This window comes from Amblyraja radiata, chromosome 11 (assembly GCF_010909765.2).
Source record: "Amblyraja radiata isolate CabotCenter1 chromosome 11, sAmbRad1.1.pri, whole genome shotgun sequence".
NCBI classification, from domain to species: Eukaryota; Metazoa; Chordata; class Chondrichthyes; order Rajiformes; family Rajidae; genus Amblyraja; species Amblyraja radiata.
This window is the reverse complement of record NC_045966.1, coordinates 63,289,765-63,306,279: the sequence shown is the minus strand read 5'-3', so window position 1 is coordinate 63,306,279 and position 16,515 is coordinate 63,289,765. Positions and strand designations below refer to the sequence as shown.

At 46.2% G+C, this 16,515-nt stretch overlaps 1 protein-coding gene across 3 annotated transcripts in view; it reads right to left on the bottom strand.

Moving 5' to 3' along the window:
* paip2 (poly(A) binding protein interacting protein 2) overlaps positions 1–16,515 on the bottom strand; it is a 63,753-nt gene that overhangs the window by 22,803 nt on the left and 24,435 nt on the right. For all 3 annotated transcript variants that reach the window (XM_033030020.1, XM_033030021.1, XM_033030022.1), the window contains exon 3: positions 4,136–4,315. In XM_033030020.1, coding sequence (XP_032885911.1) covers positions 4,136–4,315 — 180 coding nt within the window. The remainder of the gene's footprint in view (positions 1–4,135; positions 4,316–16,515) is intronic.

Sequence of the window (16,515 nt, the reverse complement as noted above, 5' to 3'; positions counted from 1 at the left end):
GGGCAGTGACACTGAGCCTGGTTATGAGGCACAGCAACAAAGGGTAATATCAGGGAGAGCCATAGTGGTAGGTGTCTCTATTGTTAGGGGAGCAGATAGGAGATTCTGTGGCAGGATTGTGTGTTGCTTCCCTGGTGCTAGGGTCCAGGATGTCTCGGAGCAGCTGCATGACATTCTCAGTAGGAGGGTGAGCAGCCATTAGTCGTTGTGCACGTTGGCACAAATGACATGGGTAGGAATAGGGGTGAATATAGGGAATGAGACAAAAAGGTTAAAAAGCAGGACCTGCTGGGTAGTAATCTCTGGATTACTCCCAGTGCCACCTGCCAATGAGGGTAGGAACAGGAAGATAGCATCATAGAGTGATACAACGTGGAAACAGGCCCTTCGGCCCAACTTTTCCACACCGACCAACATATCCTATCAATGATAGTGGCACCTGCCTCTAAACCTGTCTATCCATGTACCTGTCTAAATGGGATAGTGCCTGCCTCAACTACCTCCTCCAGCAGCTCTTCCATACACCCACCACCCTTTGTGTGAACAAGCTACCCCTCAAGTTCCTACTAAATCTTTCCTCCCGCACCTTAAACCAATGTCCTCTGGTTCTCGATTCCCCAACTCAGGCCAAGAGACTCTGTGCGCCTACCCAATCTATTCCTCTCATGATTTTGTACACCTCGATAAGATCACCCCTCGTCCTGCTGCGCTCCAAGGAATAGAGTCCTAGCCTGCTCAACCTCTCCTTATAGCTCAGGCCCTCCCAACATCTATACTCAAAAGATGGCACAAAATGCTGGAGTAATTCAGCAGCTCGGCAGCATCTCTGGAGAAAAGGAATAGGTGACGTTTCGCGTCGAGACCCTTCTTCAGTCAGGGGAGAGGGAAACTAGAGGTATAAAAAGGCACAGAACAAATCAGAGCAAGCACTGCTGACCCAGGAAAGGTGGAGCCCACAATGGTCCATTGCTGGCTGTGGAAGAGGTGATAACGAAGGGATGTGGATAGTGGAACTGATAGGATGACTCGGATGGGAGAGGGATGGAGAAGAAATGCAAGGTTACTTGAAATTAGAGATATCAATATTCATACCACTAGGTTGTAACCTGCCCAAGTGAAATATGAGTTGGTTTGCACGTGGCCTCACTCACGGTGGAGGAGGCCCAGGACAGAAAGGTCAGTGTGGAAATGGGAAGGGGAGTTAAAATGTTTGGCAATCGGGAGATCGCATCGGCCAAAGGTGTTCAGCGAAATGATCGCACAGTCTGTGTTTTGTCTCACTGATATATAAGAGTCCACACCTAGAACAGCGGATACAGTAGATGAGGTTGGAGGAGGTCCAAGAGAACCTCTGCCTCACCTGTCGGGGTCCCTGGACAGAGTTGAGTGAGGAGGAAAACGGACAGGTGTTGCATCTTCTGCGGTTGCAGGGGAAGGTAAATGGGGAGAGGGTAGTTTGGGTGGGAAGGGATGAGTTAACCAGGGAATTGCGGAGGGAAAGTGGAGAGGGGTGGAGTAGGAAAGACTGATGTGCCAAAAGCCTTTATGACCACCCTATCTACCTGTAATGCACCATGCACCTGCACTCCTAGATCCCTCTGCTCTACAACACTTCCCAGAGCTCTACCATTTACTAGGTCCTTCCCAAGTTAGTCTTCCCAAAATGCAGCTTCTCACATTCCTCAGTATTAAATTCCATCCACCGTTCCTCAACCCACCTGATCAAGATCCTGTTGCAATTTTTGACAGCCTTCTTCACTATCTGCAATATCACAAACATTTGTGTCATCTGCAAACTGACTAAACATGCCATGTGCATTCTCATCCAAATCATTGATATAGATGACAAACAGCAATAGGCCCAGAACCAAACACCGCTAGTCACAGGCCGCCAGTCCGAAAAGCGACATTCCACCATCACCCTCTGCGTCCTTCCATGAAGTCAATTTCCTATCCGTTCAGCTATCTCTCCTTGGATCCCATACGATCCAACCTTCCAGAGCAGCCTACCATGCCGAACCTTGTCAAATGCCTTACTGAAATCAATATATATGTCTACAGCTCTGCCTTCATCAACCTTTTTGATCACATCATTAAAAAGTTCAATCAGATATATGACACGATCTCCCACATACAAAACCACCCTGGCGGTCTGTGACTATCCTTCATCAGTCCTTATTTATCTAAATGCCTGGTAGACAAAAATGCTGGAGAAACTCAGCGGGTGAGGCAGCATCTATGGAGAGAAGGAAAAGGCGACCCTTCTTCATCTGTATATCCTATCGCTCAGAATACTCTCTAGTAACTTTCCAATTACAGATGTTAAGCTCACTAGCCTATAGTTCCCAGTATTTTCCCTGCAGCCCTTCGTTAATATTTGCCACCCTCCAGTCATCCGGCACCTAATGACGACTCATAAATGTATTGTATTTATTTACCTTTCTTGTACATCAGTGGAGCTGCACACTAAATCTCGTTGCACTGACGTGCAATGACAATAAAAGATATTATTATTATTATTATTATTATTAAATCTCGGCCAGGGCTCCCGCAATTTCCTCTCTTGCTTCCTACAATGTCGCAAGATGTATCTGATCAGATCCGGGAGATTTATCTATCTTCATGCGCATCAGGACCTTCAGCACCTCCTCGACTGAATACAGACGGCTCTCAAGACATTTCCAATAACTGCCCCAAGTTCCTCCATCCTCCTGTCTTTCTCCACGGTTGAGTCAGGAGGATGGAGGATCGTCATTGAGGACCTTGCCCGTCTCCTGTGAAACCCACTCACTCTGGTTCTCTTTTCGTCCTTTATTTATATAAAATGTCTTGAGATTATCCTTGGTGCTATTGGATAATGTTGATAGGGCAGATGAAAGTGTGGCTGAGATGTTGGTGCAGGGAGCAGTGATTCAGATGTTTGGACAATTGCGATCTCTACTGAGGCAGAGGTGACCTGTACAAGAGGGACGGGTTGCACCTAAACTGGAGGGGAACCAATATTCAGGCAGGCGGGTTCGCCAGTGTTACATGGGTGGGGGGGGGGGGGGGGGGGATGTAAGACTGAGGAAGGTGAGAGGCTGATAGTCAGTATGGAAAGTGATGAAAGAAAGTTTAGTGGATAGAATAGGCAAGAGCACAACAGGGAGCGAGGAAGGACTGTTGGATTGAATTGCATTTATTTCAATTCGAGAGTCCTAACATGCACGATGGATAAATCAGGGTATTGATAGGTCCGTGTGACTGGGATTTTGTAGCCATTATGGAAACCTGGGTAAGAGAGGAACAGGAATGACAGCATAATGTTCTAGGATACAGGTGCTACATGAGATATAGAGATGTGGGAAAAAAGGAGGTTTTAGAGATACAGCGTGGAAACAAGCCCTTCGGCCCACCGACCCCAAACTGCACAATGATCACTCGTACACTATTTCTATGTTATCCCAGTTTTGCATCCTACACACCAGGGGAAATTTACAGAAGTCAATTAACCTGCTTTATTGTTGCTTCATCAGTTCAGGAGAATGTCATGGCAGTAAGATGATACGAAGATAGGTGGAGGGGCAGGTAGTGTGGAGAAAGCACGGACTCTGCAAAAGGACTTGGACAGGTTGGGAGAGTGGGCAAAGAGCCAGATGGAAAATAGCATAGCAAAGTGCAGTCATGCATTTTAGTAGTATGGATAAAGGTGTAGAATATTTTCTAAATGGGGGGAGTTCAGAAATTGGTCCAAAGGGACTTGGGAGTGGTAGTTTTCAAAAAGATAATTTGCAAATCAGGCGTTCGAGAGGGTCCATTGGAGATCCACAAAAATCATCCCAGAAATGAGGGGAGAGAGAGAGAGGGGGGGAGAGTGAGAGAGAGAGAGAGAGAGAGAGAGAGAGAGAGAGAGAGAGAGAGAGAGAGGCAAAAGGAGCCAAGAGCCAGTGAGAGCAAGGACAACATAGCCAGAAAAGGGGAGCGTGTGACAGAGAAATGTCAACATACAGAAAGGAACAGATCCCTCTTCCATTTTGTAAAGGTTATCTAAAACAAATAAATGACATTACTTTCTCCTATAAAGCAGCCACACAACACTGTGTCATCCATGTTTGCCCTGCACCATGTTCTCTTTCAGATATGAGCTTGTCCTTACCACGATGTTCTCCAGTGATCCGCTGCTGTTGATCATGAGCCCACTGAGTTGATCCTGGATCTGTCCAATGGTCTGGGGAAGATCCCTTGCTGGAATAAACCATTCATGCTCCTCTTCTTCCTCCAGCATTTCCTGAAAACAGCGCTCGATAAATTCTTCCTCCCATAACTCCTCTACAATCTAGGATCAAAGAAACGTTTGGGAAAGCCTTGTTATACCAGAAACCCGTCTCCTGCACATGTACAAACGAGCAATGGTTTCTAGTGACTGTGACAATGGAGCAAAGTGGATGAGTACCACTCAACTGTTCGTGGTGCAGGGAATCTGAATTGTGTTGATTCATGATCCAGTGATGCCTCCATTTCATGTCTCTCAATGGCTTTTCCCTTTCCTCTCTCCCTTAATCATCTCCAGCCAAACATCTCTACATACGTCCGATTCTGACCTCTTCCAAAATCAAGTTTTTTATTGCTTCATCAATAATAGCAACATACTCTGGACTGTCATCTTTAATGTCTCAGAATCTATCTTTCCCACCTTAGAGATGCCTGAGAAATCTTTTATGACCATTTGTTAGATTAAATCTCCTCAGGTGACCTAGTATCACATGGTTTGATAAAACATAGAAACATAGAAAATAGGTGCAGGAGTAGGCCAATCGGCCATTCAAGCCTGCATCGCCATTCAATATGATCATGGCTGAACATGGCTGAAAAGAACATAGAACAGTACAGCACAGGATAAGCCCTTCAGCCCACAGTGTTTGTGCCAAACATGATGCCTAGCTGAACTGAACTCATCTGCCTGTACATGATCCATGTCCCTCTATTCCCTGCACTTCTATCTGAAAGCCTCTCAAATGCCACTATCATATCTGCCTCCACCACCACCACTCCTGGCAATGCGTTCCAAGCACCCTTCACCCTCTGTGTAAAAACATTTGCCCCACACATCTTCATGAAACTTTCCCCCTCTCACCTTACAGCTATGTCCACTAGTGGCTCCAGGGAAACCAGAGCAAAACTGCACACAATACTTCAAATGCAGCCTAACCAAAGTCTTATAAAGCTGCATCATGACTTCCTGACTCTTATATTCAATGCCCCCACAATGAGGGCATGTATACCATGTGCCTCCTTTACCACCCGTACTACTTGTGCTGCCACTTTCAGTGAGGTGTAAATTTGTACTTCAAGATCCCTCTGCACATCATTCGGGCCGAAACGTTGCCTATTTCCTTTGCTCCATAGATGCTGCTGCACCCGCTGAGTTTCTCCAGCATTTTTGTGTACCTTCCTTTATTTATTTGCCTCTGTACCTTTATTAAAATCTGACAATGTGCACGCTTTAACCACATGTGATATTTTCTATTAAAATCTCAAATTGTGGAGGACGGAGACAAATAAATAAATTATGGGTCTTTGTCCCAAACATTATGGAGGTCACTGTGTATCACAAACAGCATTGAGTCAGGAAGTGACGATACAGCTCGGTAGAACTTTGCTTAGGCCACATTTGGAATATTGTGTGCAGTTCTGGAAAGGTGCAAGCGCTTTGGAGAGGGTGTAAAGGAGGTTCGGCGTTAGAGGATTTTCAGCTACACGCAGAGGTTAGATAGACTTGGATTGTTTTCTCTGGAATGCCGGGTGTTGAGGGGAGACTTGATAGGTATGTAAAATTCTCTGTTGCTATCAAACTACTGAATGAACTTCACACAAGCTAATAGGGCAGTCTCCAATCTCCCAACCAACCTCATTGTGGCCCTTGCAATTTTTTTAATCTGCACTTTCTCTGGAACAGTAACTCTATAATACTGTATCATGACAGTCTGCAGTCTGGCTATGTTTCTCTCTTCACTACCTGTTGTCCTTGTGTATGGCTTGATTGTACTCATGTATAGCTTAATTTGGGCAAATCACAAAGAGCTGGAGTAACTCAGCAGGTCAGGCAGCATCTGTAGAGGACATGGATAAGCAGCTTTTTGAGTCGGGACCCTTCTTCAGAATCTGTAATTTCTTGCGTCTGGTATAATTGATTGGATGGAATGCAAAACTATTTTTTCCACTGTTTCTCATATGTACTGAGATACAGTGAAAAGCTTTTGTTTGGGTGCTATCCAGTCAAAGAAAAGACTATACATGAATACAATCAACACAGTGCACAGATACAGGATAAAGGATACACATTTAGTGCAAGATAAAGTCTGACTAAAGATAGTTTAGAGGTCTCTAGTGAGGTAGATGGGAGATCAGGACCGCACTCTATCTGATGACAGGATCGTTAAGTTGCCTAATAACAGCTGGGAAGAAACTGCCCCTGAATATGGAGATATGTGTTTTCAAATTTCTGTACCTTTTGCCTGATGGGAGAGGGGAGCAGAGGGAGTGACTGGGGTGAGACTGGTCCTTGATTATGCTGGTGGCCTTGTCGAGGGAACATGAAGTGCAGATGGAGTCAATGGAAGGGAGGTTGGTTTACGTGATGGTCTGGGCTATGCCCACAACTTACTGCAATTTCTGGCGGTCCTGGGTGGAGCTGATCCCAAAACATGCATCCTGATAAAATGCTTTCTACAGCACATGTGTAGAAGTTCGCAAGGGGTGTACGGGACATGCCAAACTTCCTAAGCCTTCTAAGGCAGTAGTCATTGGTGTTCTTTGTTGGCCATGGTTTTGAAGTTGCTCTGGGATGCTAAATGCTTTCAGTTACGAAACCAAAACTGCCCTTGTTTCAGTGTATGGCCTTATAGAAGTTCCACTCTTCTCTTGCTACTTTCAGTTGTTGAACATTTCAGCATAAATAAGATTAAAGGACAAAAAGGTACCAATGGGAACTGTACCATGTCCTCTATTTAAAATCTGAATTAATTACTGGATGAAAGTACATGATAGATAAGTGTGAGGCGGAGGCAAATAGCTTGCAAAAGGATGCAGAATGTTTATGGGATGAGTGTATATCATGATGGGAATGTAAACAATGTCAGGGAGTGTGTTATTATCTCTTCAGACAGAACGGTAAGAGAGCTATGCCACAGGAAGCTGTCCTTTATTGCTGTAGGGAGGATGTTAAGATGGAAAGAGTGCAGAGCAGACTCACCAGGCCGTTTGCCAGGACTTGAGGACCTGAGCAATAGGGAGAGGCTTGGCCGGCTAGGACTATCTTGCTTAGAGCGCAGGAGGCTGAGGGGTGATCTTAAAATCATGATATTAAAATCATGTGTAAAATCATGAGATTCAATAGATCAGGTGGATGGATAGAGTGGGCCGAGTGTAGATTGGGTATCTGGGTCGGCATGGGTAAGTTGGGCCAAAGGCCTGATTCTGTGCTGTGTGACTCCATGACTGGAAATAGGAAATGTTAATGTACAGAGTGTGCTTGCACAGGAAGTGCAGATTCAGCATGCAGTATTCATTATAGCAAGGACAATAGCAGGACAGGAATCTTGCTTGTTTGCCTCTCCCCTGACTCTCAGCCTGAAGAAGGGTAAAGGGCCTGTCCCACTTGGGCGACATTTGCGCCTCATTTACGTGACATCCTAAAAATTGGTTGGATTGTCGTGATGCGCGCATGGCGTGTGACGAGGCAGTGCTCAAAATCCTTGCGCGCCACCTGCGTGACATATCCCTTGCGCACGCTGACGTACTGATGGCATACGCTGACGTACTGACTGCGTACGAGTAGCACGTGGTGACGCATGGATACACACGGTGACGCACGAACATTGCCTAAGCTAATTTATTATGCGTCACCGTGCGTCAACGTCCGTAACCATGCGCCGCCCCTACGCTGTCGGGCGCGCCAATTGCACGTTATTGGAGCGCCACACCACGTGACCACCGGGTATAAAGCGCGCGTGAGTTTTTGAAAATCTTCACCATAGTATCTTTGATTTTCACTGGGAAAATCCTTGCCAAGGAGATCGGAATAAGTACGAACGACATCGCAAATGGCTCCCAAAAGATGCAGGTCCCTCAAGAGCATTTGGCGCGCGACTGTCGTACTGCTAGACGATTTTCGCGTGACTGTCGCTCGTCAGTCACTACCGGCCTGTCGCGTAAATGACCCGCAAATGACGCCCATGTGGGACAGGCCCTTTACTCCCACTGAGTTACTCCAGCATTTTGTGTCTATCTTCGGTGTAAACCAGCATCTGCAGTTCCTTCCTACACAAGAATTTTGCTATAGTTCTGCTGGACTTTCACAAGGACACACCTGAATATTGTGTGTAGCTTTGATTGCCATTCCTTAAATACACACTTGAGTTTAGTTCATTGTCATGTGTACCGCAGTTTTTGTTGCGTGCTAACCAGTCGGCGGAATGTCTACACATGATTACAATCGGGCCATCCACAGTGTACAGATACGTGACAAAGGGAATAACTTAAATAACGTTTAGTGCAAGATAAAGCCAGTAGTCCGATCAAAGTCAGTCTGTGGGTCTCCAATGAGGTAGATAGTAGATAGGTAGATAGTTGCCCCATAGAAGAGGAGCGAAGAGGGAGTGGCCGGATTGCGACGGATCCTTGATTATGCTGCTGGCCTTGCCAAGCCAGCCTGAAGTGTCGATGGAGCCAATGGAAGGGGGGGGTTGGTTTGTGTGATGGTCTGAGTGGCATCCACTATCCTCTGTAATTTCTTGTGGTCTTGGATGTAGCTGTTCCCAAACCATGCTGAGATGCATCCTGATAAAATGCTTTATGCGATGCATCTATAGAAGGTGAGAGTTGTTGAGGACATGACAAACTTCCTAAGGCTTCGAAGGAAGTAGACGCATTGGTGTGCTTTCTTGGCCATTGCTTCCATAGGGGTGGTTTAGGACAAGTTGTTGGTGATAATGACCCCCAGGAATTTGAAGCTTTCAACCATCTCTACTTTGGCACCGTCAATGCAGACTGGGGTATGTGGACCACTTCACTTCCTGAAGTCTTGCTGAAGTTGTGAGAAAACAGGACATGAGGTTCTCAATCTCCTTCCTGTACTCTGTCTCATCATTAGTTGATATCCAGCCCACAATGGCGGTGTCATCTACAAATTTGTACATTTAATGGGATTTGTACATGGAGTAAAGAAGGGGGCTGAGAACGCATCCTTGTGGAGCACCAGTGTTGAGGATTATCGTAGAGGATGATTTGTCCCCTATTCTCACTGATTGGGTTCTTTTGGTCAGGAAGTCGAGGATCCAGTTGCAGAGATGAGTGCTGATTCCAAGTCCCGCGAGATTGTTGATGAGCTTGGATGGGATAATGGTGTTAAAGGCAGGGCTGTAGTGTATGTATACGAGTCTGATGTAGATGTCTCTCTTCTCCAGCTTCTCTGGCATCATCTGTGGACCTGTTGTGGCGGTAGGTGATGGCAGTGGGTCAAGGCCGCTGGGTAGACTGGATTTAATGCATTCCATAACTAGCCTCTCAAAACATTTCATGATGGTGGATGTCAAGGCCACTGGACGGTAGTCATTAAGGCATGAGATTTTGCTTTTCTTCGATGCTGGGATGATGGTGGCTTTCTTGAAGCTGGCGGGTACCGCAGAATGGAATCGGGAGAAACAAATTGTCCGTGAACACTCTGGATAGTTGGTTCACGCAATTGCATCCAGGCCAGTTGCTTATCACGGGTTTACCCTCAGGAAGGCCGATTTAACCTCTGCAGCAGTGACCCTGGAACGAGGCACACTCGAGACTGAAGAGATGGGTGTCATCGCCCTGTTGGCCTTCTGCTCAAAACAACCATAGAAAGCATTCAGTTCATCAGGTAGGGCCGCACCATCACCAGTGATGTTGCCTAATTTCATTTTGCAGTCAGTTATATGATTCAGCCCGTGCCACATTCTGCAAGTTCGAATGATTATACTGGGATGTTTATCCCAGTATTATCTCTTAACATCCTTGGTGGCTTTGCGGAGATCATAGTGGGCTTTCTTGTACTGCTCGTGGCTGTTTAACTTGTATGCTGTAGATCTAGCATTAACCTGTGAATGTACCTCGCTGGTTCATCCATGGTTTCCGGTTTGGGGAATACTGGGATTATCTTAGTCAGCACATGGTCTTCCATGCGCTTGCTGATGTAGTCAGTCACAGCAGTGGCGTACTCATTCAGGTTAGCGGCAGAATCCCTGAATATGGAATAGTCCACTGACTCAAAGTAATTACGTAAGATGTCACCCGTGTCCGTTGACCAGCATTTCCCAACTCTCTGTACCGGATCCTCCTGCTTCAGTTTTTGTTTGCAGGCAGGGAGTAGAAGCACAGCGAGATTATCAGATTTCCCCAAATGTGGTCGAGAGACTGAGCAGTAGGTGTTTTTTATTGATGTGTAGCAGTGGTCAAGGGTGCTCTGGCCCCTGGTGGGCCAAGAGACATGCTACTAATACTTTGGTAGTATGGCCCTGAAGTTAGCTTTGTTGAAGTCTCCGGTTGCAATGACAAGGGCTTTGGGCTATTTTATCTCAAAGCTGTTGATAGTGGAGTACAGTTTGTACGAGATGCAACGAGACCTGGGTGTCATGGTACACCAGTCATTGAAAGTAGGCATGCAGGTGCAGCAGGCAGTGAAGAAAGTGAATGGTTTGTTAGCATTCATAGCAAAAGGATTTGAGTACAGGAGCAGGGAGGTTCTACTGCAGTTGTACAGGGCCTTGGTGAGCCACACCTGGAGATTGTGTACAGTTTTGGTCTCCTAATCTGAGGAAAGACATTCTTGCCATAGAGGGAGTGCAGAGAAGGTTCACCATACTGATTCCTGGGATGGCAGGACTTTCATATGAAGAAAGACTGGATAGACACGGCTTGTACTCGCTAGAATTTAGAAGTTTGAGGGGGGATCTTATAGAAACGTACAAAATTCTTAAGGGGTTGGACAGGCTAGATGCAGGAAGATTGTTCCCGATGTTTGGGAAATCCAGAACAAGGGGTCACAGTTTAAGGATAAGGGGGAAGTCTTTTAGGACCGAGATGAGAAAAAAAAAATTCACACAGAGAGTGGTGAATCTGTAGAATTCTCTGCCACAGAAGGTAGTTGAGGCCAGTTCATTGGCTATATTTAAGAGGGAGTTAGATGTGGCCCTTGTGGCTCAAAGGAATCAGGGGGTATCGAGAGAAGGCAGGTACAGGATACTGAGTTGGATGATCAGCCTTGATCATATTGAATTGTGGTGCAGGCTCGAAGGGCCGAATGGCCTACTCCTGCACCTATTTTCTATGTTTCTATGCACAGTACTCTTGGTGTACAACAGTGCGATAGTTTCATAGTCAAAATTGCCGAGGCTCTAAGTGTTCAGAGGCTCTGCCTCTACCATCTTCTCAGCAGTGCACTCCAGATTCTGGGTGCATTTTCTTTTTTTTTAATGATTTCCTCTTACTTCTTTAACAGACTTACTTCCTCACCTATGGCTTCTATTCTTTGTCATCTCCATGAAAGGGATACGTTTCTCACTATCCATCCATCCTCTCCAACTGATCGTCACCACGAGATTTCATTCCAGGCAAAATGCTGGTGAATCTCAAAAGTGCATTCCAGACTTTCAAAAGTGCATTCACGTCCTTTGTATCATGTGATGATTGGAACTGTATTCCATCTGTGTCTACAAAAGTATACTCTATGCTCAGCTAATGAAGGCCAGCATCCATCCCCATACCTTCTTCACCATCCTATCTACCTTTACTGTCACATTTACTGAGCAGTGTTGTACACCAAGTTTCTCAATGCTCCATCGAGCATGGGCCATTCCATTCATGCTGTATGTCCTATGCTATTTAACTCCTCAAACTGAATCACCTCTCAAATTAAATTTACTAATCCAGTAGCTTAATTGTATACTACTATACCCACTCTTGAGTTGCCCCACAAAGGTAGAATAAGATTGGCCCATACTCGCTGGAGTTTAGAAGGAGAGGATCCCGTTGAAGACTGGTGCTGAGAGGTATTTCCCCTGGCTAGAACTGAGGAGAAAAATGTACTAGTTTAGGACTCAAATGAAGACACGTGCCTCATTCAATGGGTAAGGAATATTTAAATTCCAGAGGACTAGGTTATTGAAAACTGCAACCACTATACGTTTAACATCCTTGGAATCATCGAATATGGGTATTGGTGGGAAACAAGACTGAGGGAGGAGATCAGCTAAATCATTGACTAAATCAGGGAATTGGCTCAAGAGGCTGCCGCATGGCTTCTTTTGGTGCATGTTCTGACATTGTTTCTGCTGATATCCTTAACCTTTTCACTTTGAATAATCCTTTCAAACTCCATGCTTTGTTTTTGTTTGCATGACTCATCATTATAACTGTCTTCTATCCTGACAGCCATTGCACACTCACCGCATGGCCCCATACCAAGAGTCCACAAAACCCTTCCACCAGTCATTGTTCTTCAGTGTTACAGCTTGGAAACACACTGCCCTTCAGCCCACTGAGTCCATGCTGACCAAGTATCACCCACACATTCGTTCTACGTTATCCCACTTTCATATCCTACACAATAGGCATAAGCCAATTAACCTATAAACCTGGATGTCTTTGGAATATGGGAGGTAATTGGAGCACCCGGAGAAAACCTACGTGGTCACAGGGATAATGTACAAACTCCGCACAGCCAACACCCTGACGTGGGTCAGGATTGAACTTGGGCCTCTGGCTCTGTGAGGCAACACCTCTACTGTTCACCACTTGTTACCCTTCCTACGGAGTCACCATCCTTTCTATCTTTAATGTCATCTTTACAGAATAGGGGAGTTGCCCATGAATGGCGGCAGACGCTCCCCGGGATGCCGCGGAGAAGCCGGGCGACAAAGCCTGCCTGGAACAATGGAGCCGTATGGTGGCGATGGGGCCTCGGCCGTGGCGTTGGAGCCTTGGCGGCGGCGGCGGCGGCATTGGAACTGCATGGCGAACTAAGCCTCGCGGCAGCGGCGGTGAAGCCTCGCGGATCAACCCACGGTCAGCGGTCAATGAGGGCACTGAGTCCACACCGATCCATACACTAGTCCCATGTTACTCCAGTTCACATCCGACACAGCACGGGCAATTTAAAGAAGCCAATTACATACAAACCTGCATGTCTTTAGAATGTGGATAAAAACAGGGGTACATAGGAGATAGTGATCGACTTCAGGAAAAGTTCAAATTCCTAGGAGTAACTATCACCAACAACTTCTCCCGGACCACCCATATTGAAGAAACGACCAAGAAAGAAGGCTTAGGAAGTTTGGCATATCACCAACAATCTCTCACCAACTTTTACAAATGCGACATAGAAAGCATTTTATCAGGATGCATCACAGCTTGTTTTGGAGCGAATTATGGATGCAGCCCAGACCATCACACAAACCAAAGGTGGACAAAAATGCTGGAGAAACTCAGCGGGTGAGGCAGCATCTATGGAGCGAAGGAATGGGTGACGTTTCGGGTCAAGACCCTTCTTCACACAAACCAACCTTCTATTGACTCCATTTACACTTCACGCTGCCTCGGCAAGCTCAGCAGCATAATCAAGGTCGAGTTGCAACCTGGCCACTCCCTCTTATCCCCTCGGGCAAAAGGTATAAAGTGTGAAAACACACCCTCTAGATTCAGGGACTTTCTTCCCAGCTGTTATCAGGCCACTGAACCATCCTAGCACCAACTAGAGAGCAGTCCTGAACTACGAACTACTTCACTGGAGACCCCCGGGCTATCTTTGATCGGACTTTACTGGCATTATCTTGCACTAAACGTTATTCACATCATTCCTTTTATCCTGTGTACACTGTGGGCGGCTCGATTGTGATCATGTATTGTCTTTCCAATGACTGGATAGCACGCAACAAAAGATTTTCACTATACAGCGGTACACGTAACATTAAACTAAACTAAACTATCAGGGAACCTCCTTGCCCGAGGTATTCTGTTGCCAGTCCTGATTTGTCCTGGCGTTTTTTTCTCGCCTCCAGTAACCCCCCCCCCCCCCCCACTACAAATAGTCTGAAGAAGGGTCCTGACCCGATTCATTTTAATTTAGTTTAGAGATACAGTGTGGAAACAAGTCATTCGGCCAACCGAGTCCATGCCGACCATGGATCCCTACACATTAAAACTATTCTACACACACTAGGGATAGTTTACATTTATACAAAGCCAATTAACCTACAAACTTGCACGCCTTTGGAGTGTGGGTGGAAACTGAAGATCTCGGAAGAAAACGCACGCAGGTCACGGGGAGAACGTACAAAGTCCGTACAGACAAACACACATAGTCAGGATTGAACCCGGGTCTCTGGCGCTGTAAGGCAGTAGCTCTACCGCTGTGCCACCGTGCCACCCACACCACCGTGCTGCCATAATTTTCTCCAGAGATATTGCCTGACCTGGTGAGTTATAGTCATACAGTCATAGAGTGATACAGCGTGCAAACAGGCCCTTCAACCCAACTTGCCCACACTAACCAACATGTCCCAGCTACACTAGTCCCACCTGCCAAAACCTATACTATCCATGTACCTGTATAACTGATTCTTAAATATAGGGCTGGTCCCAGCATCAACTACATCCTCTGGCAGCTTGTTCCATACACCCATCACCCTTTGTGTGAAATAGTTACCCCTCAGATTTCTATTAAATCTTTTCCCCTTCACCTTAAACCTATGGTCCTCGATTCACCTGCTCTGTGCATCTACCCGATCTATTCTCCTCTTAATTTTATACACCTCTATAAGATCAGCCTACTCAACCTCTCCTCATAACTCAGACCTCCTAGTCCTGGCAACATCCTCGTAAATAGTCATTGAGTGATGCAGTGTGGAAACAGGCCCTTCGGCCCAACTCGCCCACAACGGCCAACAATGTCCCAACTACCCTGGTCCCACTTGCCTGCGCTTGGTCCATATCCCTCCAAACCTGTCCTATCCACGTACCAGTCTAACTGTTTCATAAACAATGGGATAGTCCCAGCCTCAACTACCTCCTCTGGCAGCTTGTTCCATACACCCACCACCCTTTGTGTGAAAAAGTTGCGCCTCGGATTCCTTTTAAATCTTTTCTCCTTCACCTCGAACCTATGTCCTCTGGTCCTCGATTCCCCTACTGTGGGCAAAAGAGTCTGTGCATCTACCCGATCTATTCCTCTCATGATTTTGTATACCTCTATATGATCTCACCTCATCCTCCTGCGCTCCATGGAATAGAGACCTAGCCTACTCAACCTCTCCCTATAGCTCACACCCTCTAGTCCTGGCAACATCCTCGTAAATCTTTTCTGAACCCTTTCAAACTCAACAACATCTTTCCTGTAACGTGGTGCCCAGAACTGAACACAATATTCTAAATGCGGTCTCACCAACATCTTATACAACTGCAACATGACCTCCCAACTTCTATACTCAATACTCTGACCAAAATGCCAAAAGCCTTTTTGACCACGTTATCTTCCTGCGACTCGACCTTCAAGGAACCATGTTCTCCGAGATCCCTCTGCTCTACAACACTACATAGAGGCCTACCATTTACTGTGTAGGTCCTGCCCTTGTTCGACATCCCAAAATGCAACACCTCACTCTTCTCTGTATTAAATTCCATCAAACATTCCTCCACCCACCTGGCCAATCGGTCCAGATCCTGTTGCAATCGTTCACAACCATCTTCACTATCTGCAAAACCACTAACTTTTGTATCATCAGAAACTAACTAATCTTGCCCTGTATGTTCTTATCCAAATCATTGATGTAGCTGACAAACAATAGCGGGCCCAGCACCGAACCCTGAGGCACACCACTAGTCACAGGCCTCCAGTCTGAGAAGCAACCTTCCACCATCACCCTCTGCTTACCATCCATTCGGCTATGTCTCCTTGGATTCCATGCGATCTAACCTTCCACAGCAGCCTACCATGCAGAACCTTGTCAAATGCTTTACTGTAGTCCATGTACACAACATCTACAGCTCTGCCCTCATCGACCTGTTTGATCACGTCTTCAAAAAAAATCAGATTTGTGAGACACGACCTCCCACGTACAAAACCATGCTGACTGTCCCTAATCAGCCCTTGCCCATCCAAATGCCTGTATATCCTTTCACTCAGAATACTCTCCAGTAACTTACCAACGACAGATGTTAAGCTCACCGGCCTATAGTTCCCAGCATTTTCCCTGCAGCCCTTCTTGAAAGAGGCACAACATTTGCCACCCTCCAGTCTTCCGGCACCTCTCCTATATTTAAGGATGACTCGTATATTTCAGGGCTCTTGCAATTTCCTCTCTAGTTTCCCGCAATGTCCTCGGATAAACCTGGTAATAAATCCAATAAGACTGCTTAGTCTGAAGGGTCTTGACCCGAAACGTCACCCACCCAGAGATGCTGCCGGTCCAGCTGAGTTACTCCAGCATTTTATGTCTATCTTTGGCCATAACTGTA